At 39.7% G+C, this 23,131-nt stretch overlaps 1 protein-coding gene across 3 annotated transcripts in view; it reads right to left on the bottom strand.

The window, feature by feature from the left end:
• Window positions 1–18,504, bottom strand: part of EEA1 (early endosome antigen 1) — a 68,408-nt gene extending 49,904 nt beyond the window's left edge. For 2 of the 3 annotated variants that reach the window (XM_063133801.1, XM_063133802.1), the window contains exons 1-6: window positions 18,340–18,504; window positions 13,997–14,089; window positions 3,182–3,309; window positions 2,508–2,562; window positions 2,331–2,396; window positions 1,300–1,339 (exon numbers count right to left, since the gene is read on the bottom strand). In XM_063133801.1, the coding sequence (XP_062989871.1) occupies window positions 1,300–1,339; window positions 2,331–2,396; window positions 2,508–2,562; window positions 3,182–3,309; window positions 13,997–14,089; window positions 18,340–18,363 (406 nt within the window). In that variant the 5' untranslated portion in view covers window positions 18,364–18,504. Of the gene's footprint in view, window positions 1–1,299; window positions 1,340–2,330; window positions 2,397–2,507; window positions 2,563–3,181; window positions 3,310–10,245; window positions 10,469–13,996; window positions 14,090–18,339 lie in introns of those variants that run through there. The other variant, XM_063133803.1, reaches the window with a different exon arrangement.
• Between the last annotated feature and the right edge of the window lie 4,627 nt (window positions 18,505–23,131).

The raw sequence follows: 23,131 nt of genomic DNA, 5'->3' as shown, positions 1-23,131 counted from the left end.
GAACTGTGGTTTGTAGAAGCTGAACATGTTTTGACACGTCATAACAAATCAACAAGCTTTGGTTCTTGTATGCAAAACTTTAAGAGGGGGAAGACTAAACTATTCTCTTCCAACACCTGTTGTAGTTGGCCATCTAAACTGTGTTGGTAGACACAATTTCCAAAAAAACACTGATTTGAATAACACATATCTACTATCTGAATTCCAAGAATTAAAATATTATTAGGCCACCAACAAAGACCTTTGTATCACACATTTAGCTTATGTTGTAGTATATTTTACAATATTAGGTCTGTAAAGGTTTCAGGATTTGTGTGATATTATATGTACTTATCAGTTTATGTAATTAAAGGATCCTGGCAAGGGTGGGCAACTTGTGGCCTACCAGACATTTTGGCCTACAGCTCTAGACAATCTTGAACCCTGTTCTTTGGATCTATTTTCCTATATTACCCACATGAACTAGAAGAATTTCCTGCTTGTTTTAATATAGCTACTAAACTAGGAGACTGCAAGCAATTTCCACAGCAAATTGAGCACCTAATTAGTTAAGCAAATTAACTGTGTGTTAATTATAAACCGTAATGGTTTCCCAATTATTTGATCTGGTAAAAATAGCAAGTGTGGTTTTAGCTCTCAATAAAAAAGGTCATTTAAAATCTTTATGTTGTAGCTGTAATAACGTTGATCAAACCAAAGACAACAGGGGCACAATGTTCTATGGGGCACAGCTACATGGGCATACACACTCCAAGAGAAAATTTATCTCTCATTCTTTCATCAACACACAGAACTGATATATGGTTTTCTAAAGCTACAGAATGGACTCTAAACAAAAGCAGAGAAATCTGCAAAATTCTGGAGTACTTGAAATATGTTTTAAATTGAGATATTTGCAGGATAGCTGCTTTCAGCCCATTACTGAAGTAGACAATGTTATGAAATAATGCTTTCTAAAAAGGTATGTGGATCATGTAACAATATGATCTTGACAACTAAGTTTCATTAGGGTTCTTTCTTTCGCTCATAATTACTAGACCACCACCATAGAAACAGTTTTTAAAATTAGGTCTGTAAAGGTTTCAGGATTTGTGTGATATTATATGTACTTATCAGTTTATGTAATTAAAGGATCCTGGCAAGGGTGGGCAACTTGTGGCCTACCAGACATTTTGGCCTACAGCTCTAGCCAATCTTGAATCCTGTTCTTTGAATCTATTTTCCTATATTACCCACATGAACTATAAAAATGTAATAAATAAATAATAAATAAATAAATAAATAAAATATGCTTTTCACCTGTAGATGCAGCAGATGCCAATCCATCAGGCTTAGACTCCTAAAAAAGAAAAGAAAAAAAGAAAAATGCTTGACTAGACATTGGGGATGACAGAAATATTTTAACAGCTACTTAAGGGAATTCCGTTCAGATACACACTTTAATACTTCATGCTATAAGCAATTTAAGTATTGATCATTTGTGTAATTACCACCAGAGAACACAGAAATACCAAGATATTAAATAGAGTTGTATAAGTGAGAATAATCCTGCACTTCAGTATGCTTCCAAGACTAACACATCCTCTGCTACACATCAATGTTTCTATGAAAGTCCACCACACACACTAGAGGCACAATCCATTATGCTCTGCTATTATGCAACCTCCATACATTTCACTCGCACGCCACTGAAATGAATAACAGGTTGTGCAGCAATGGCACCACATGGATTGCAAAATGATACACCTAACATAAGTAAATACAGAAGTGATGGACAGGAGCAGTATTTTCTGCTAATATATTTTGATTAGTACATGCAAATATGAGCTGGTATCTAATGTTATTTTTAGAGTGAATTTTAAAAGCACTTTAAACAATTTCTGAGTAGCTTATACTGCTTTAAGGAGCAGTAGAGAGGGGAAGAAGGATTAGCAGAAGAAAGACAGAGGAGAAGGAAATTGTTGTAGCAGGAATATAAAACTGAATTGAGATGGTGGGAAGTTGCAGAGGAGAAAATCTGAGTCCATAGTTCAGTAGGGACCCAAGGACCAACATAAAACAGCAGGATGGGGAAATGAACATATTTTGTCTTAGGATAAAAACTAGTCAAACTATTAGTACTACTGCATAGGTTAAAGAAATATTACTGAATATAATATGTAATGGGATATACAATACACATGTGAGATTCTTACATACTTCAGTAAACATGTTATGGAACTAACTGAATCAGGCCACGTGCCTTACAAAAAGGGTATTAATCTTCCATTTCAAGGTTGATAACAAACTGCTTGTTGTAAACCTGCTTCAAGTATTTTTAAAGCAATTACTTGCTGCCTCTGCCCTTGAACTTTTTCTAATTCTTTCTTCAGCTCTTCGGAGTACCATCGCTCCTCCTAATAAAGGAAATTAAAAGCATTTTATGAGCTTATAACTTTGACAATCTTCTGGTGGATTTTGCAATTTAAAATAAAGAACAGCATACACAAGTATTGCACACTTCCAACCTTAAGTGAAGCTTGCAAGTCTTGAACTTCTTGTCGCAGTAGTGTTACGTCATCTCTGACCACATCCCATGTTAAAGAGGAGACAAATGTTTAAACTTGTGTTAAAATGATTGCAGTTAAATTCAATTTATTTGTCCAGAATGATATATTTAAAACAAGTCACTTTCAATTGTACATTCCAAAATAAAAGTTAAATAAAATGGGCATGTTCACATGTCATGCTAAGCCACTCTGCGAACAACCCACAGTGGCAGAACAACCCACGATACGCCTGAAAGGTGATCAGGTTTGCCGTGATTTGTTCTCCGCTTCCTTCTCCCTTAATCCTCCAGCCAGCTCCAGCACATATCCCAGGGGACATTGTGGCAAAATCAGTCTCTCCCTTCTCCGGTCTTTTGCAAAACAGGAAGCTATCCAACCTGCTAGACAACATGAAATTTTAGCTCATTTTATTTTGTTCTATATTACTGTAGGAAAACACATTTGAAGCCTTCTAAAATTGGCAGCCCTCACTCCATCATTCAACTGTACCATTTTTAGCAATTGCAGATTAACATATTTCAGTGTATTATGTAGTGCCAATTAGTACATATTTAAATGCAATTACAATAAATTATTACTATTTAACACTAGTAACTATAAAAACAAATGAATAAGCCAGTATTGCTCAGCACCTTGTTGGAGACATGTTAGATTCTCCTCCATGACTTGTATCAATACCAGAGTCATGAACTGCTTCATAGTGTTTGAAAAGTTCTTCAGCTGATCCATGGGATTTCATACAAAGGGGACAAATAAATCCCTATAACATGAAGCAAAAAAGCAAATAGTTAACAGAATTTTCTTGTTTTCTTCCTTTTTGTAGTACTTCCATTGGCCTTACTGAATTTGCAAAAAGTTCCAGGTTTTCTTTCACCATTACACCTAAATAAATGATGTTCTAATTCTGCGGCAAAAAAACAAACAGGAAAACAGTGATTTCTTAATGTTTCCTTAGAGAAACAACTTGAGATGCATGTGACAGATTCTTTTTTTTGGGGGGGGGGAGTGTTACCAATAGTTGCAGCAGCAAACACCAGCTTTGGTTTTGAATACAATATGCAAAAAAAAAAATACTAAGTCAATAGCAGACAATGTATCATAGCTATCACTTTTTGGGTCAGTTATGTTCAACTTATAGTACTCCTTAAATCCAGCCTCTCATCTTTGTACTTGCCTAAATTTGAGCTTAATGCATGTATGGTCCAAGTGCAGCTGGAAATTCTGGGTTGCTTATGGATTTAACATCCCAGAGAACACAACAATTGCCCATGGCTTGTTGTTGGGTGAGCTCTGGATAGTTTAACCCATAAACAATCCAGAATGTCTGGCATGACACATCACCAAAAAAAACCAGGAAAGGGTGTTCTTCGATTGTTAATTAAAAGTGGAAATGAAAAGAACATAACTCGGATAGGGCACTCATCCCTGTCACTCTTTAGTTAAGCAACTCAGGAACTGACGCCACGATGAGTGTGATATTTTACACTTCCCTTAAACCCATTATATTGACACCACCTTTGTATTTGGATATTTTATTCCTCTTCTTGATTCTTTCTTACATGAAATCTCTCATTAGAATTATAAAAACATATGATCAGAGGCATACGATTAGTTCATTCACATTTTACAATTCAAGAAGAGAGAAATAGGTTTCATATGGTAACAAGTGCATTTCTCTTCTTTCTTCAATACCTTGGGCAAGTCAACCACCCTTTTCATAATCTTTATAAAAATTAAGACCGAAAACTAGATCTGAAATTTAAAACATTTTTCCTAAATCTTACATGACATGAGACAGTGGTCTTTCATTCAGTAAGGGCAGAATCCTAGGCATGTTTAGACAGAAAAAAGTCCTACAGCATGGCTGCCTGGAGAATGCTGGGTGTTGTAGGATTTCATTTTTCTATCTAAACATGCAAAGGATTGCACCCTAGCTGTTCTAACAATTGGCCAAAATCCCAATTTTATCATTAATCTTCTTAGAAAAATTATTCCCAAATATTCATTTGAGGTCAAACCCACAGTGTTTTTTAATTGTGCATCTAGATAATACCAATATTAGGGAACTAAAATCAATTTGCTCAAATTGTTTAGTATCAGCCACTTGCCAAAGCAGAACTAATCCAGTATTGCAATAGTAAAACTTCCAAATAGGCTAATTTCTTTCTTTACAGCTCCAAGCTGCCATTGCTCAACCTGCATGACTACTGCTTTAATACTCTTTTGTGAATCAGAAGTGCCACAACATACTTTGTACTAGGGATCTCAGAGGATTCCGCCAGGGGTGTGGGGTGAAGTCCGCCAAGCTTTCAGTGGCTCGGCCCCCTGGACTTTGAATTGCCCGTCGGCAAGCTGGCCTGACTCAACCTGTGTCAAGTCGGGCCAGCTGGTAGATTTCTGGTTGGTTGGTTTTTCCCTTAACTAGACATTTACATAAATTGTGGGAGCAATTTGCCTATACAGCATACTATGGCTCTAATTTGCTTAATTTGCACATATAAAACTGAAATATGAGCAAATTAAGTGAATTACAGCTACAATTTGCTTTACATAAATGCCTAGTTAAGAGAGGGGAACCCAACCAAATCCTGCCTTTCCCAGCCTGCCCACCTCCAGGCACACTAGGAAGTGCCTTTCAGTGGCCTGGCTTTAGTACAGCAGCAGCGTGTACTTTCTCCAGGGCACTTTGTGGAGAGGCCATGTTGGCCTCCAGGAGGACTCTCCTCAGGGGAGTCATTGTGCCCTCGCCTGCCTAGGTAAAGGAGGTGAGGCACAAGGTGGTGAGGAGAGTGTCAAAGGGTTGCGACAAGAGGATGGGTGCCTTGCTAATTCTATTATCTTTTTATAAAAAAATTTTTTTACTTTGGCTTCTCTATAAAGTTTAACAGGCGCCACCTCTGTTTTCTGCCATGGAAAACCATAAAAGTTCCCAGATTTGGGGGAATGGCCTGCTCATCAGCTTGCAAGTACAAGCTGAGCCAGGGGCTCTGGGGAGTGGCGGATTTTTTACACACAGAGCATATCCATATAGGAAAAGAAAATCATGCAGAAAATCATGGGTGGAAATTTCACATTTATGTCTCTTATCATCAACTGCTTTCGTCGCCAGCTGAAGACCTTTTTATTCTCTCAGTATTTTAACACTTAATTTTAACTTAAATTTAAATTTTATTGTTCTAACTCTGTATTTTAATCTTATATCAATTTCTGCTGCGTGGTTTTATCCTGGTTGTGCTTTTTATACTGTATTTTGTAATTGTGCTTTTAACCTGTTGGTTGCTTTATTGTGATTTTAATTTTTGTGAACCGTCCAGAGAGCTTCGGCTATTGGGCGGTATAAAAATGTAATAAATAAATAAATAAACAAAGAAAACCTTCAGACCAATGGTCTATCTAGCCCAGTGTTGCCTACATAGACTGACAACAGCTCTCCAGGGTTCCAGACAAGTCTTCCCTGGAGATGCTGGAGACTGAACTGGAGACCTTCTGCATAGAAAGTATGTGTTTCATCATTCAACTATAGCTATTCTGTGTGTTAAGACCCACTAAGAAGCCACCGCTAGTTGCACATTTCCCAGCTTGTGTACATGAAAAAAAAAGGGCTGGACAAAGACTCCTGTCTGAAATCCTGGAGAACCACCATTGCATCAGATGTAGATAATGTTAAACTAGATGAACCAATGGCTTGATTTGGTACAAGGCAATTTCTCATGTACACACAGGTGCAACTGTCACATATGACTGTTTTAATTGTTTTTAAATTATATATTGTTTTAACTTGGTTCATGGTTTAATTTGTTTTTAGTTGTGTATATTTATTGTTTTATACTGTATGCTTTTATCTGTACCCTGAGATCTTAATAATATAGGGCAGGATACAAATGTTTTAAATAAATAAATATGACTATTTATGGAAACAATTTCTATATAAGAAATGTATGAATCAGGCCAACAAGCACAGACTACCAACTCATTTTGAAGTCTGTCAATCATGGATTTCTTATTCTCCTCTAGGAAGAAAAATGTTCTACATATACATTGGAACTTTATGCAAATACAGCAAGAAGCAGTAACACTGAATTCTGCAAGGATACCGTAATTGCTAGATCTCATTGCATTTATCATGTGTTGTTACACATTGACAAAACTTTATGCAGATATATATTCTCAATTTGTTTACTTACCATGTTACACAATAGTCTTTTGATTGCTAAGTATAACAATAAAGAGTTTTTAGCAAAGGACTCACATGGTTTGATCACATGAAGATTGATCTCACTCTCAAAATAATGACAATGAATAGATCCCTTATAGCAGAATTCAGCAAGGTAAATGTATCACATTTGGTACAAAACATAATAAAATATATTATAAACATAATTTATAATAAAAATTAAGAGAATTTAGCTTAGCCTTTCCCATTTAGCTATTAAATCCCTATGATTACATGCATAATGGCCAATCGGCAGCTTCTTTTAGCCTGGGTATTAAAAATAGGTAGGTAGCATTCCCCATATGAAACCAACTCTGTATCTGGTAGAGCCTAATTTGAATATATGCGCACTCCTCCCACTTTCCATCCTAAGGCTGTAACCAAATGCAAACTCTATAGCTTGAACATTAGCCACTTTTCCACATACCTCGCTTTTACTTTGTTTACCATCTCACCTGATTTAGAGTTTTAGGGTTACAGAGGACTAAAACGCCTGCATAGTATTCTGTGATTTTTGAGTTGGCCTAATAAAAGTATTACAGTGAGATAGGGATTTTGGGATTTTCTTTTGGCCAATACAACTACCTTTGCTTTTTTATTTGACCATTTTCAAGTTACCACTTAAAAATAAATGGTATATTCACCATGGAACTCACTATATACAACTCTCAAGCATGAATACAAGGTGGAATAGCTGATGAATTCCCTAATGGAAGAATAAAGAAAAAATAATGTTTTGGTCTTGTATTCTCCTTGATTAGCTAATAGAACATAAGGCATCTTTATGTTGTATTACATTTATTTTTGTAGTGAATATTGTTGATGTTAAATTTTTCTTGAACCATCTTTGAGGTGTTTGTAAAACAGGTTATTCAGTACAAACAATGTTTTTAAAACGTAATATAATTGCATCAGGAATTACTATGATATTATCAAATGAAGGGTGATAATTTATCCACCCTGTAATAAAAACAATAATCAAGATCTTGCAAACTCTTGAATATAGTACAGTAGGCATCCATCACTAAGAGATGTTTCTAACGTCATATTTGCCTTATTATTATTATTAGTAGTAGTAGTAGTAGTAGTAATAGTATCCTGCCTTTTGCCCAATGCTGGGCCTCAAGGCAGCATTACAAAATTTAAAACATATACATTTAAAACCTATTAATAGAAATATAGAAATAGAAATATGGTGGGACTGAGAGAAGGGCTTCCCCTGAAGATCTTAAAGCATGGGCAGCCTTGTAAGGGAGAATATGGTCTTTCAGATAACCTGGACCTGAGCCACATAGGGCTTTATAGATTATAACCAGCACTTTGAATTGTGCCCGGAAACAAAATGGGAGCCAGTGGAGCTGTTTTAACAAGGGAGTTATATGCTCCCGTAACTAGTCCCGGTCAACACTCTGGCTACAGCTCTTTGAACCAGATGAAGTTTCTGAACACTCTTTAAAAGCAGCCCCACGTAGAGCATGTTACAGTAATTCAATCAGGATATAACTGGTTGGACCATGGCCAGGTCCAACATCTCTAGGAATGGACACAGCTGGCGCACTAGCTTTAACTGTGCAAATGCACTCCTGACCGCTGCTGAAACCTGGGCATCCAGGCTCAGGGCTGAATCCAGAAGTACCCCAAGCTTCAGACCTGTGTCTTCAGGGGGAGTGTAACCCCATCCAGCACAAGCTGAATCCCTATTCCCTAATCTGCCTTTTGACTGACTAGGAGCACCTCTGTCTTGTTGGGTGTCATCAGCGAACAGGTGGCACCACACCCAAAAATTCTGGACAACCTGTCCCAACAGTTTCATGTATATGTTAAATAGTACGGGGGACAAAACAGAACCATGAGGGACACCACAAGCCAATGGCCAAGGAGTCGAACAGGAATCCCCCAGCACCACCTTCTGGGTCCGCCCCTCCAGGAAGGAATGGAGCCACTGTAAAACAGTGCCTCCAAGTCCCATCTCAGCAAGACAACCAAGTAGGATACCATGGTTGAAGGTATCAAATGCCGCTGAGAGGTCCAGCAGAACCAACAAGGACACACTCCCCCTGTCCAGTTCCAGGAGAAGATTTCTGTCCCATAACCAGGTCTGAAGCCAGATTGAAATGGATATAGATAATCCATCTCATCCAGGAATTCTGAAGTTGGGAAGCCACCACACGCTCCAATACCTTGCCCAAAAATGTCATGTTGGAGACTGGCCAATAATTATTCAATACAGTGGGGTTCAAAGAGGGCTTTTTCAACGTGGGCTTTAACACTGCCTCCTTCAAGCAGGCTAGCACCCTGCTTTGGCGAAGGGAGGCATTGATCACTCCACTTACCCACTCAGCCAGTACCCTGCCTTATATGCAAGAATACTACGGATGTATGTGCTCCTAAACTGTAGATATAGCATTCAAGTATAATGTAAACTTTTTTTCTTACCTATCAATCATCCAATTTTCACCCAGTCAGCCATTAGCAACTAAAATACATAACTAAGGCTGCAATTCTATACACACTTACACAAAGAAAAATGTAATGCAAAAAGCAGGACAACACAACATTTGCTTCCAAGTCAAGTCTGAGATTCTTTATCTACATAACAAAGCACATCACTGATGATTATTAACTCCTAGTTTACATGGTTGCTGCAGTCTAATCTATGTATGTCTAAATCTGGAACCAAACCAATATATGTGGTAAACTTTAAGCTTTTAGGAAGAATAGAAATCTTAAAGGGTGGAAGTTCAAGCTTTAACTATCAGCATGTAATATAGTTAACTTCAGTAATTTTATCCATGTTCTAAAATGTAAGGGGTCAAGTTGTATGTCCTGTAATAATATCACAAACAAGAAAATACTGCAGTGCAATCTACAACATTGTTAAGTAAACTTTTGAATTAAATAATTACAATATTGAAAGATATTGAAATCCCAATATTGACTATTCCAGCTATCTTCATTTTAAAGCATATTTTTGGTTTTGATAATTCCACACAGGCTTGAAACACCGTGGCAAAAAAAAATAAATCTTTTAGCACAAACCATGCCACCCACTTCTGCCTATATCAAGAAAACCTATTAGGAGAATTTCTAAGTGTGAAGTCAACCAGCCTAAAACAGTTAAATGTTTATATATTATTCTGTAGGTTCAGTATGACATATGCAGAAAAAATCCAAGCCATAAATCAAACCATTCAAATATTTAGAAAAGAAGAAAATCTTGCAAAACTATTTTCCAGTCTTGAATACTTCAGCCATTCCATAAAAGACAGTTGCAAACCAGAAAGAAAACATAAAACACTCTCAGGACATACACTGCTTAGCATACACTTTCTATGAAAAATAGAAAAAATGACAATTTCATAATAGCAGGTATTATCCAGAAAAGCTGAAGAGGCCCGCATCCAAGCAACCAGAAAGGAAAAACACCAATTTGTTATTAGTATCCCAAAACCAAGCCACTGAAACCAAATTTTTAAAACCCACAGTACTAGCAGGCAATTCTTGAAGTTCCAGTCTTCTTGTTTCTGTCCCAACGTGCTCATTCTGGTAATGTTCAGACAGATCAGTGGCAGTAACGCACATTTTCATGCACACTGGACAGATGAAGCCCTGTGAAACAGCTGCTTTTAGGCATATATATCTTTTTAAACATTATAAGCAAACTGAATGTCAAAAGCTTAAACCCGATATTTCTCAGTAAGTACCATCATTTTAGAATTATGCGTAATCTTTGTTTATGTTTTTAGACAAGTTTTTAAAATACATTAATCTATTAACAAAGTAGGCAAAGGTAGAGCTGTTAAAAGTTAGACAACAAATAAAAAAACTAAGGCACTATAGCTGGAAAAGCTAGTGTAATCCACTGTCAATTCTTTTTAGAATTATTTTACTGCAGCACCAGTTTTTAATCCAACTATCTACATTTAAACTTAATAAGCAGCACTTAAATGACAGTGATCAGTACAATTTTTTTTCAAGAAGCCTTCAGGTTGCTCTAAAAAAGCACTGCAATACCAAAAATACCACGTTTTGGCCAAATAACCTAGCTATCACTTTTTTTCTAATGTATCATCATATGTCTCAATAGAACAATATTTCCATGTATTCCATTACTGATTTTATGAGAAGACTTGACATCCATTATTGGAGGAAACAATGAGTTAAGGACCATTTCAATGACCCCATTTGCATGTAGTGGTGGCAAAACATGAGTTAATTATAATTCATGATTTGCCGAGATGCATGCCAGACATATGCTGCCACCATTTTTAATAAGCAACCTCTCATCAGCCCAATCAGAGATTATTCTGTGACATGCAACCCAGATGCTATGGTTAATTGTGGGTTAAACATCCCAAGGTTAACTTAAGAAGTAATCATAGGTTAACTGTGGGTTTCTAAACCCACGATTAACCGATAGAGCAGGTTCACACACCATGAAATAATCTCCAATCCAGCTGATTGGAAATAATCTCCAATCCACCATCTTCAAAATGGTGGCGGCATATTCAAAATGGCGGTGGCATGCCACCATTACATGCAAACCAGGTCAAAGTATAACTCTTTTTTGCTTTCCTCTTTCATGCATTGTTTCATGCTTTGTTATAAGAATAATCTATTAAAACAATAGGTATAGCACCACAGAGAACTCTCAGTATCCGGCAGCACTATATAGTTCAATGGCTAATTGTCTCTTCCTTAGCCTACTAGTGATGACAGATTTCTTGGGCCAACCTTCTTTTCTCCCACCTGTAACTGTTTGCATATATTTCTCTCACACGTGGCTGCTGGCACTTCAGTCCAAGTCTATATATTTATTCATGGATGTGCACAGTATCAGAAACATAGCCAGGATTTTAGTATCATGATGGGCACAGAATTTGAACCCAACAGATGCAAGGGCAGGGATAGCATTGGCCTATCCAACAGTTCAACTGAGAAATACTATGTATGTATAGTATTGAAAACACGAACTAGGCAAAAGGCTTTGGTAGGAACTACTGAAATAATAAGCTTGGGGCTTGGACATTAATAAAAGCAAAACTAATGATGTAACACTTTTCTTTTTTGCAGAACAACTCCCTCCCTGGCAGTTAAGTATCACAGTAATAACCCGTATTTCCTAAACCCAACATCTGAAAGAACATATTTTCATATATTCCTATATATTCCTAGAAGAATCCATTTTACTTTCACTCAGTGAAAGGAGTATATTATGCATACCTAGGGTGACCATATGAACAGGAGGACAGGTCTCCTGTAGCTTTAACAGTTGCATAGAAAAGGGAATTTCAGCAGGTGTCATTTGTAGGCATGTCACACCTGGTGAAATTTCCTCTTCTTCACAACAGTTAAAGCCGCAGGAGCTATTCTGCAGCTATACTGTGACCAGATTTAAAAGAGGGCAGGGCACCTACAGCTTGAACTGTTGTGAAGAAGAGGAAATTTCACCAGGTTCTCCATATATACAAATGACACCTGCTGAAATTCCCTTTTCAATACAATCGTTAAAGATACAGGAGTCCTGTCCTCCTTTTCATATGGTCACCCTATGCATACCAGGTAATCAGCAACATGGGAAATCCAAATGGACTACTAAATCTCACCCCTGAGAATTAAAATTGAAACCTAACACAGCCCAATTTCACAAAACGTACAGAATTTCAAGGGATTGTACCATGATGTGCAAATTCCACTGAAATGAACAAGATACGCTCAAGAAACCTACTTTTGCATCTAACCCATTTTTTTAAAATGAAACTAGCACAGATGAAGTTGCTGACTGACACACAGCACCCTATGCTAATTTGCTGGAAGGCCTGGATATTACCCCTAGAATTAAACACGTCCTAAAGCAGGAAAAAAAACCTCTCAGGTCTATGCTATTTCCTACTTTAAGTTCCAAAACTGAAATATGAAAACTCTACAAGTTAATTATCAAATGAATATACTCTCAACTTCACAAGAGTTCTGTCTTAGTGTATCTTAAAGCCTCATCATGACCGTAAATTATATAATGTTGGATTCAGGTTTTGCTCCTGCCAGCAAAAGGGACAGGGGAGTAGACTTTTGCTGATTCTCCTATCCCCTTCCATCCTCCAAAACTGTGCTCTGGAAGGTTGGAGGGCCGTCATGTGTGAAACAGAGTGGGAAGTGGCTCTGGGATTACAGTGCAAGGAGGGAATTAGGAAAAGCCACCGCCTTCCTCTAGCACAGCGGTTCTCAACCTGTGGGTCGGGACCCCTTTGGGGGGTCGAATGACCCTTTCACAGGAGTCGCCTAAGACCATCGGAAAACACATATTTCTGATGGTCTTAGGAAACTGTATTGACTGAACTATGTCTTGTATCATCTTTTGTATTATTAAAGCTATTGTTATGTATTATTTTCATTAGCAAACCATCCCATGACAATGGATCGTGTAGAGAAGAACGAAAATAATTTTATGGTTGGGGGTCACCACAACATGAGGAACTGTATTAAAGGGTCGCGGCATTAGGAAGGTTGAGAACCACTGCTCTAGCAAGATCCCTCCTCCAAATTAAAAACTTCCATTTGTGGACAAGTCAGGATCCAATCATTATAAATAAACAACACAGAAGTTGAGATTTTCTAATCTGCTAAAATGTGCAAAAAACACAACTATTGCTATATTATATGACAATTTTGTTAGGTATTTATTTAGATTAATTAGATAAAGATTCTAACACTAATAATAAAAGTGACCAGTGTACAAGTTCTCCCCCATGGCTACCTTTGTGCTAATCACTTATCTATTAACCTCAGTATTCTTCTCCTGTAAAGTAGTGAACCGCCCAGAGAGCTTCGGCTATTGGGCGGTATAAAAATGTAATAAATAAAATAAAAATAAATAAGTATGGGTATTAGGTTTCATTTGACCAGATTTTTGTGCAGAACTACTGGCCACCTCTATTCTTTGTGTTAGAATCCCTAATGTATTGTAACTTGGATGTAGCTCTGTATTCAAATATAGCTCCTAGCCCTCACTATTTTGGAAGTGGCTCTGTGTTTTACTAGAGCCCTAAAGTCCACAAAGTAGATCATACATGCCCGAAGTGTAGCCACCCCTGTCCTAAGCATACACTCATACACAGACATGCACTCATGGATATTTTATTTTGAGTAATTTACACCCCATCCTCAGATTTGCTATGCCAGTAAATAAATAAATCCAAGGGTTTTTTTAAGAAAATGTATTGTTGCAATACAGTACCTCTGAAGAGCTCTCATTGTTGACATCCACTGCATTTCCAGGGACTGCAGATGAATCAGAGTCAGAGCTCTGAGACCCAACTCTGCCTGGAGTCTGTGGGGGGAAAAGATGTAATATATCACCTTAATATAAAGCAACACTGAAATTCTAAGTGAGACGAGGAGGAAGGTGGCAAATCCTTTGCTACTTCCACAGCTCTGTTGGCTCATGTTGGTCAGGGTGGAAGAGGAGGAGCAGCCTGGCAGGGGATCCTTTGTTTAAAAAATCACCCACCACCCTTTGTACTGAAACAACAGAGAAGAAATATCTCATTTCCAGAGTAGCATACTTTATAGACCCAATCTTGAACCATCCCTGGGGGGATCAAAGGAGCTTTGCATACAACAGATCTAAAGCTACTGCCTTCCCACCCCAGAAAAGTAGTGTTTGGCCACCTCCCACCAACAGGTGTGTACGCCTGCTGAGTTTTCCACAGGCATAACTGGATTTCCAGGAGAATATGCCCCCCTGCTAGAAGAGGGCACCTCCATCCTATCTTAACCCCCACGAGCCAGCAGAGTCACAAGGCAAGAGCAGTCAAATTGGCAGATGCCACTCTAGTCCAGCCAGCAGGATAGATTTCTGGCAGCAATGGTTGATGGGATACTAGCGGGAGGACTGAGGGGGGAGAGAGTCAACTCAGTGTGGACTAACAGTCAACTCAACATTGATCCTAATCCAGACCATGGTTATTATCATGTAATGTAGGGAATATCCCTTAGATAAACAACTGTCAAGCTGATTATTACCCCACCATTGACTACCATGTTGTCTGAACACAGCCTGTACGTGAGTTCAGGCACATTAAGGAGTGGAGAAACAACACTGTATGAAGTTTTATAGATTGAACAGAAAAAGCCATATAAAATATGTAAGGCAAAAACATACATCTCTCATTGCAAGATACAAATGCTCATTTTTTTCAATAGACTATGCAACAAAAACCATCCATAGCCAAATAATGTCCCAGATGTACTTACATGGATGTTCAAAGATACAAGAATGCTGTTCCCACTTCATTTGTTTTCATAGGAAAGACTAGTAACCACTCATGAGCTTTCCATATAAAATGTGGATCTTAAGCATGATTTAAAACAATATCACTGCCCTTTTGAACATGTGCTAGAGACTGATCACCCTCAATGGCACTTAAAAAAAAACTTTTGCTGAACAGCTGAACACTTTTTAAAGCCCTACTGAATATTTGGATCCCCACCTGTCCTTCTCTAGATTTAAGTTGCTATGCCAACATACATTTTTTAAAGTTGGTAGCCATTCTACATCTTGGTTACTTCATAAATGAAGGAAGATTTGACCAACTGTAATATAAATTTAATATACATAGTACTTATTAATTACTGTGAAACAAACAAATGCATTTTTCCATGAAGAAAAATTGCAGTGGTAAATTAAGTCAAAAGGTCATTCATGAACAAAAAAAGTACAATAAAAATAAAATGACTGGCTCAAGTACCAGAGGTACATACTTCAAGTGCATGGCCCAAGACTACAAAGCATACACTTTCTGCTCTTATATGCATTTTATTTTAAAAGTTAGAAGTTAGCTAGGATGTCATAAGTAAATCAGAAAACAATTACCTGTAAAAGATAATGATCTTTCAGAAATTACATAATAGTGAAAGCAACATTGGGTAATCAAGCTTTCAACAGCAAAAGATATTCTAAAACTTCTTGAGATCTTGTAACCCACAGTAAAAATGCTTAATTCTTATTATCATAAGTGTTCTTCAACAAAGACAACTAAATTAATTACCAGCAAAATATTTAAAGTTCTCAGGCTCCTTTCACGGACTTTTGTAATGGATATCAGACTGCAGTTTTCACCACATGATCTCAGTTCTTCATTACACTGTTATATGAAAGATTCTCAAAAACTGGAGCACTCTCTTTCAACTCACTAATAGTGAAATCCTATGCATGTCTAATCAAAAGCAACTCTCATTAAGTTCAGCAGGGCTTACTCCCAACTAAGTGTGTATAGGATTGCAGCCTAAATGACTTGACTGTATTCTGTATAGTTTAGACCTGAAAACTCAGAAGAGAAAGGAATGTCCTTTCGTTTAGGAGATGTCTATCCACCAGTAAGAGGCAACTCTATATTATAGGATTGTTGTTTCCATCATGTTCACTTTATCTTAGTTTGAAAACATGAAGTAAAGGCTACTAATCTTCAATCAGTGTACCTAAACAGTGTGTATGAACAAACTGGTGCAGTGTAAATTGCCTTACATTGAGCCAGACCACTAGTAAATCTAGCTCAGAGTTGTCTACCATCTGCAGCTCTCCAAGATCACTGGTACAAATCTTTCCTAACTCTTCTATCCAAGATCCTTTAACTGCAAAAGCTAGAGATTGAATCTGGGACTTCGTACACATAAAGCAGTAGCTATGGTCCCTCCACAATCTCACCACAGGGTACAAATGAAAGGAATCACAAAGACATATAACAAGATTGTATAAAATAGAAGCAACAAGCATGATTAAAGATTAAAAGAGCTATACAAGACAGCGGCATGGTATGCATTGATTTGGCAGGTATTTGACATCATCTTAATACAAGAGTATTTTTGGGTTTATGAACCACCAGAAGAGAAAAGTGGAATAAAAATGCACTACCCAATATTACTGTGGGTATGAACCTGGGAGGTTTCAACGCACAGTTTTAAACAGAGATTGTACTTAAAGTTTGGTGACTAATGCCTGACATGTCACAGCATCCACTGTAATCAAGCAATAGTACCAGGAAGTGCACTTGATCTGAAATATAGGTGTCCAGTATTCTGGGCCTATACTATAACATCTCCACTGCCAGGACTCAAAGAGATGTATAAAGACACACAATGGTAGCAGCCTCTGCCTCCCACTTGTACATAAAGTATCATTCCAGTTATATAGCACAATCATTCTGCCACCACCTTATAATTGTGGGTTCACAATAGAATTTGGGCTACTGCTTTCTGGTCTTGTGATAAGGAACAGTTCCCATGTTCTCAGCTGTGGAGAATTTTAAAGGGGAGAGAGTAAGATGGATGTCATCACATCTTATTTTAACCAAAGTCTTAATGTTAGTCCAACCCTGGGTAATACTTACCCACCCTGGCAAGCAACAGAACTATTATGCTCCACCCACTGCATGTACTACCTACTATTAAGTACATATGAACACAGTAGTCCGCAGAATTACTCCCTATTTCTATTCCTTTGGATTTCTCACCACTTACAACTCCTTTCCCAGACAGCATGTGAGAGTGGCAAAATGGGCACGTGGAGACTCAGACAGTTGTCAATAACTAGAGGCACGGTAACACTATTTTACCACCTACGTTTCAGTATGCATGAACAAGCCGTCCCTCAGATAGATGTGTAGAATAAATATGAGCCAGTGTGCAACTTCACAGAGAGATTTAATCTGCTGCTATGTCTAATAACACAAGCCTTGGAAGAATCAATGAGTAATGTCTTCCACCCTCAACAGAGACACCTCCCTGTCAGAGGGAGAAGCGAGCCATGATTAACCCTGCCAAGTGCTGAGGCCTACAGCAGCTGAACTCAGATTCATAAGAGCCAGGCCAAAAACCCTCAAAGCAGCCTAAGCTCCACATATATTTGGGGGTAGGGGATAGGGAGGAGACCCCATTTGCTTCCCAGTCAATTCCTCCTTTCGATATATCACTCCCCCTTTTTTCCCCACCACCGAGGTGGAGCCCCAGAATTTCCTCCCTCCCCATCCCACCATAATCTAGCCTAGCCTAAACACCAACGGTCTGACAGAACCTATTCTCGCCCCCTCCCCAAATCCACGCCTCCATGGGGCCAGCCTCGCCTTCCTCCCCACCCCCACCATCATTAAAAGCCCCTGTTGCTCCGTCTTCCTCAGCCAGCCTCTTTGGCCACTTCCCTCCCCCTTCCTCTCCCGGGAATGGGCAAGGGAGAAGGAAGGGGCCTAAGAGCGCAAGCGGCCACGGCCTGGAGAAGAAGGAAGTAAAGGAAACGCGGCTGCTCGCAGCGAAGAGCGGAGCCAGGCTAGCCACGGCGGCCGGGAGGCAGGCAAGCCCGGCAGACTCCCAGCTGCCGTGGCCGTGTGTACGCGACCCCGCTCAAGTGCTGGGCTGCTGCCTCCTCGTTGCCGCTGGGCCGGCTCCACGAAGTGCAGCCCCCTGCCCGTGCCGCTGCCCCTGCTGGACCTCGGGCATCTAACGCTGCTGCTGCTGCTGTTGCTGCAGCAGGAGGCACGGCAGAAACGCCCTCGCCGCCGCCACCCGCCGCCGCCACTTCCCCCTTACCCTCTGTAAAATCCTCCTAAACATTGTGGCAGAGGTCACGTCCCCTCCAGGGTAACGACGTCTCCGGGCTGCTCACCGCGGGCTCCCTGGAGCCATTTCTAAATCACGGGGCCAGTCCAGCCCTGCTCGCTCGCTCGCCCGGCCCGGCCCAACTCGTCCCGTCGCTCCCTGACAGCGGAGGGAGGCGCTGCCAGGACTGGGGCGGAGGAAGAGGGAGGCGGAGCCGCGGCGGCGGCGGCAGAAACCACCCTCTGGGATGACTGCGAGAGGGGCGGAGGACCCCCGGCTCTCTATTTCCCCCCTTTTGGCCCATGGGAGGCGCGAAGAAGGCGGTATCTCTTGCGCCGTGATAAGAAAGTGGGGATCCGAGAAGAGGAGGTTTCGGGTCCTGAGTGTTTAGGTCACGAGACTGTTTCTTTCAGGCCGCGGCCTTTGAGCCCTCAGGGCCAGCAACGGCTGCCTCCTCGCCCTCGTGGAGGAAGGCAGATTCTCACCACAGCTTCTCGTCGCCTTTTGTTGCCAGGATTTACTGCCCAAGACTCACCAGGATGGTTTAAAAAGTGGGTGGGGGGAGCGCTTTTATTCATGTGCTGAGAGCAACCTTCTAGCCATGTCCACCGATATGAGACGTGATATTGATAGGAGTATGGCCTGAGGCCTGAAAATTGGTTTCTCAAAATAAGTCCCTTTCAGGAAAATCAATCCCATGCCCTTCTGTGAGTTTCCAAAACAGTCCAGTCGTTCAGGTGTCTGAGGTAAACCTGTGCCTGTCAACCCCACTCTGTACTCCTAAGCCTCCACCCAAAAGTGAAATACACAAGTAATAAATTTCTGTTTTACCATTTCTGTGCTCTGATAGGTTTGATCAAGTCATTAGGCGTCATCAGATGAACGTTTTATCACATGCTCGCTGCTGGCCACTCATGGTTTTTCACAGGTCCTTTTGACGATGACATCCGCCTCCCACGCATCTCCCACCCCTTCTGCTCATTTTCCTGTTGCCAAAAAAAAAAAAGACCTGGAAAATCCGACCTTTTTTAGCTGTAGCAAAATGTGCCACTATTTCCTGCCGTGTGCAGCAGAAGCAGCAGGACAAAATCACCCACTGAATGGGCCATGTGGTCATTATTTACTTTCTCTTTCTTCCCCATGTGAAGAAAGAGTAAGTATTGTGGGACAGAAGCGGTGGGGGGAAGCAATAGTAGAGAAACGCAATTTTTCCCTGTCTGATTACACTCTTAGTTATACTTTGAGTAGACCTATTGAAATCAATGGGACTTAAGTTAGTCATGGATTTATTCTAAGTTTAATTAAGGCTGCATCCAACTCAATGGCCTGGTTCAGACAACACGCTAAACCATGCTGCTTAACCACAAAATAGTGCATTTCCTTAACCATTTTGTGGTTAAGCAGCATGGTTTAGCGTGTTGTCTGAACCAGGCCAATATTTTTAAGTTTAAAAACCTAACTCCAGTTTCATTTGAACTATTCACAATCAAATGCATATTTACCCAGAACTAAATCCCACTGAATTCAAGGTGACTTACTCCCAGTTAAGTGTGTATAGGATTGCAGCATCAGAACTCACGTAAGGCACACAATATTATCAGGTAACACCAATTGATTTAGCTAAATTGGCATAATACAATAGGTAAATTTTGTATACTTTTTAACGTTCACTGTTTTTAACTTTTGTAAACCGCCCAGAGAGCTTCAGCTATGGGGCGGTATATACATTTAATAAACAAATTCAATTTTTAAAATTCAGTAGTATTAACAAGTAATTTTGAATCCCATTCTATTCTCATTCTATTTTTCCAATATGACATTTTGAGTACAACACCTTAAGTACTCAGAGGATATTAAGTTTTATTGTCTAAATGGAAATTACACAGCAAGAAAGGAAGATACAAGAATGGAATGAACATCCCTAAAGAATGGAAATTCTGCTCAGAGGATTCACCTCCCTACTCTTTTCTCTGCTAATTATGTGGAATTGCAGATACTAGGTCTTTTGATCTATCTATACCCATTATTAGTTCATATTCTTCCTAGCTAGAGCACTTAGCAACATCTTTTCTATTTACAATATTTTACTTTTTCAACATTTAATGAAATCAAGCATTTCCTGATCATCCCTCTCCCCACAGATTTTCATCTCACCAAACATTCCTGAGATCATACAGGAAAGGAGGAAAAGAAGAAAGAATTCAGATTGCCAGTTATTTCATCACCAAAGATGTTTTGAAAGCTTTGTAAAGCAATGGCTTTAACAAGCCCTCCAATAAGCAAAGAACATAAGAGCCCTGCTGGATCAGAGCAAAGGTTTATTAAAGCTCCGTCACACACGGGGGTTAACACACTCCCTACCTTCACTTCAATGCCCGTGTTTTCATTACTCAGTTACTTCCTCTTTTCAAAGGAGGAAGTACACAACTAGCACGAGGCCCATTGAGTCCGCTGTTCTAATGGCGCTGCTTCTCCTGCACACAGCAGGAGAGAGCAGCAATTCCGAGTTTAAAAAAACATCAGACTTTTTGTTGCACAAGGAAGGCCAGAAAGGGCGGAAGGCGCGCAGGAGACAGAAGACGTCATGTGAACGACTTGAGCAAACTCCTTGAGTGCCCAGTAATGAACATGCAATAAAACGTTTGTCGGATGGAGCTTCTAGTCCAGCATTTTTGTTTCCCACAGTAGCCAACCAGTTGCCTCTAGGACCCCACAAGCAGGATATGAGGGCGAAAGCTCTCTCACACTGTTGTTGCCCAGAAACTGACATTCAGAAGCATACTGCCTCTGATCCTGGAAATAGCATATAGCCATTATGGCTAGATAAAGGCATAGCAACTAGCAAAAGGGAAAATAACAAAGACTTTAAAGACTAACACATTTATTGTAGCTTTCGTGGACACTGTTCACTTCATCCAATGCATGAACCTCAAATCATATACTGGGAAAGGGAATGTAAACCATCAGAGGAAACTGAAATGCAAAAAGTGCAGACAATGATAATTAACAGTTGTCATTCATAAAATATTGTTGGGGGATAACATAACATTGCAATGTACTTCAGCAGTTTTGCATTGATATCTGTCTTTCAAATTTATTTGTTCAAGAATAGCCACCGTAAAGTCACTGACAATGTCCTGTGAGGTTCCCCTACTGGGGTTTTTATGTTTTGTTTTGCATTATCATTCCTCATATCAGATTTGTGTCCATTTATTCTTTTGTGTTGAAACTGACTTGTTTGTCCTATGTAGAATGTAATAGGACATTGCTGGCAAATGATTTATCATAAAAGAACATAAGAGCCATGCTGGATCAGACCAAGGGTCCATCTAGTCCAGCACTCTATGCACGCCATGGTCAACCAGGGGCCCACGCCAGGTTTTGGTTCAACAGCACCCTCCCACCCATGTTCCCCAGCAACAGGTGTGTATTGTCTTACTGCCTCTGATTCTGAAGATAGTACATAGTTATCAGGACTAGCAGCCATTGATGGACTTCTCCTCCAAGAATTTATCCATCTTCCTTTTAAAGCTATCAAAATTGATGGGCTTCACCACATCTTCTGGTAGTGAATTCCATAGTTTATCCACTATGTGAAGAAGCCCTTTTATCTGTCCTAAATCTCCCACCAATCAGCTTCATGGGATGACCCAGGGTTCTAGTATTATGGGAATGGGGGGAAATGTCTCCCTATCCACATTTTCCACACCATGCATAATTTTGTACACTTCTATCAGATCTCCGCTCAGTCCCCTTTTTTCCCAACTGAGCAGGTTTTTGAATTCCTGATGTTGTGGATTGCAGTATTAGTTCCTGGAACAGTGCTGCCTGAGTTTGCATCTGGGTCTGCAACAGAGTCTGGTTCCCGTATCGAAAATTTGCCACGTTGGCGTCAGACAACACACCAAGCTGCATTTCAACATGGGGAATCATGCAAATGATGGGCATGTGCAGGGGCTTGGGGAGCAGCTTTTTCTCCCTCTGTGATTGTGGAAGTATCCCAAATCCCAAACCCGCTGCTTCCTTCCCTACCAACTGCAAGAAGGACTGGTGTTGTGATCTTCTTTGGACAGCAGCAGCATGGTTGATGGTAAGATAAGAGAGCTTTGGTTAATGGGCAGTATAGAAATGTAATAAGCATCAATAAGATTCCTGGATTTCCCAGGGCTTCTGAATCATTGAGGTATGTCTATGTAAAGTTGCATGTTACACTCATGGATACACAGCTGCACCTTCACACACCCAGGGTGACTGCATCCTAATTCATCATAGAATCACTGCAATATGGTGTTGAAGATACAACTATGCAAAATATTTTAGATTCACTGAATCTAAGAAAACACACAATGTGTCATTTTGTTAAGCATACTTCTGAATCAGACCATCAGTCACATGCAATGAACATTTTAAAAGGGCTAGTCTCCATTTTAATCACTACTAATCCAGATGAACTAGCACAATCAGCATGAGTGGCAGAGCCACCACTGTGCTGAAAAATAACAGTATTTCTAGGTCACCCAATGAATGTCTCTCTAACAAGTTACATCATATTGTGTTTACTGTTCGGGTTCTACTATCACTGATCAGAGTGTAACAAAAGTCCCTTTCAAAACATTACATGTTGTGACATCTATTAATGGTGCCTCTGGGGTCCCCAGTGTGATGTCCTCGGGCACCAGTGTAATGTCCGCAGAGACCTACCAAGGTGCCCACCAAGATCTGGTCTTCTCATTGCTGGATTATAAATTACAATGACCGCTGAGACCCAATTTCTGTTGACTCT

This window comes from Elgaria multicarinata, chromosome 9 (genome assembly GCF_023053635.1).
Source record: "Elgaria multicarinata webbii isolate HBS135686 ecotype San Diego chromosome 9, rElgMul1.1.pri, whole genome shotgun sequence".
NCBI lineage: Eukaryota > Metazoa > Chordata > Lepidosauria > Squamata > Anguidae > Elgaria > Elgaria multicarinata.
Note: the sequence above shows the minus strand (reverse complement) of the source record. Positions and strands in the feature narration are given on the sequence as shown.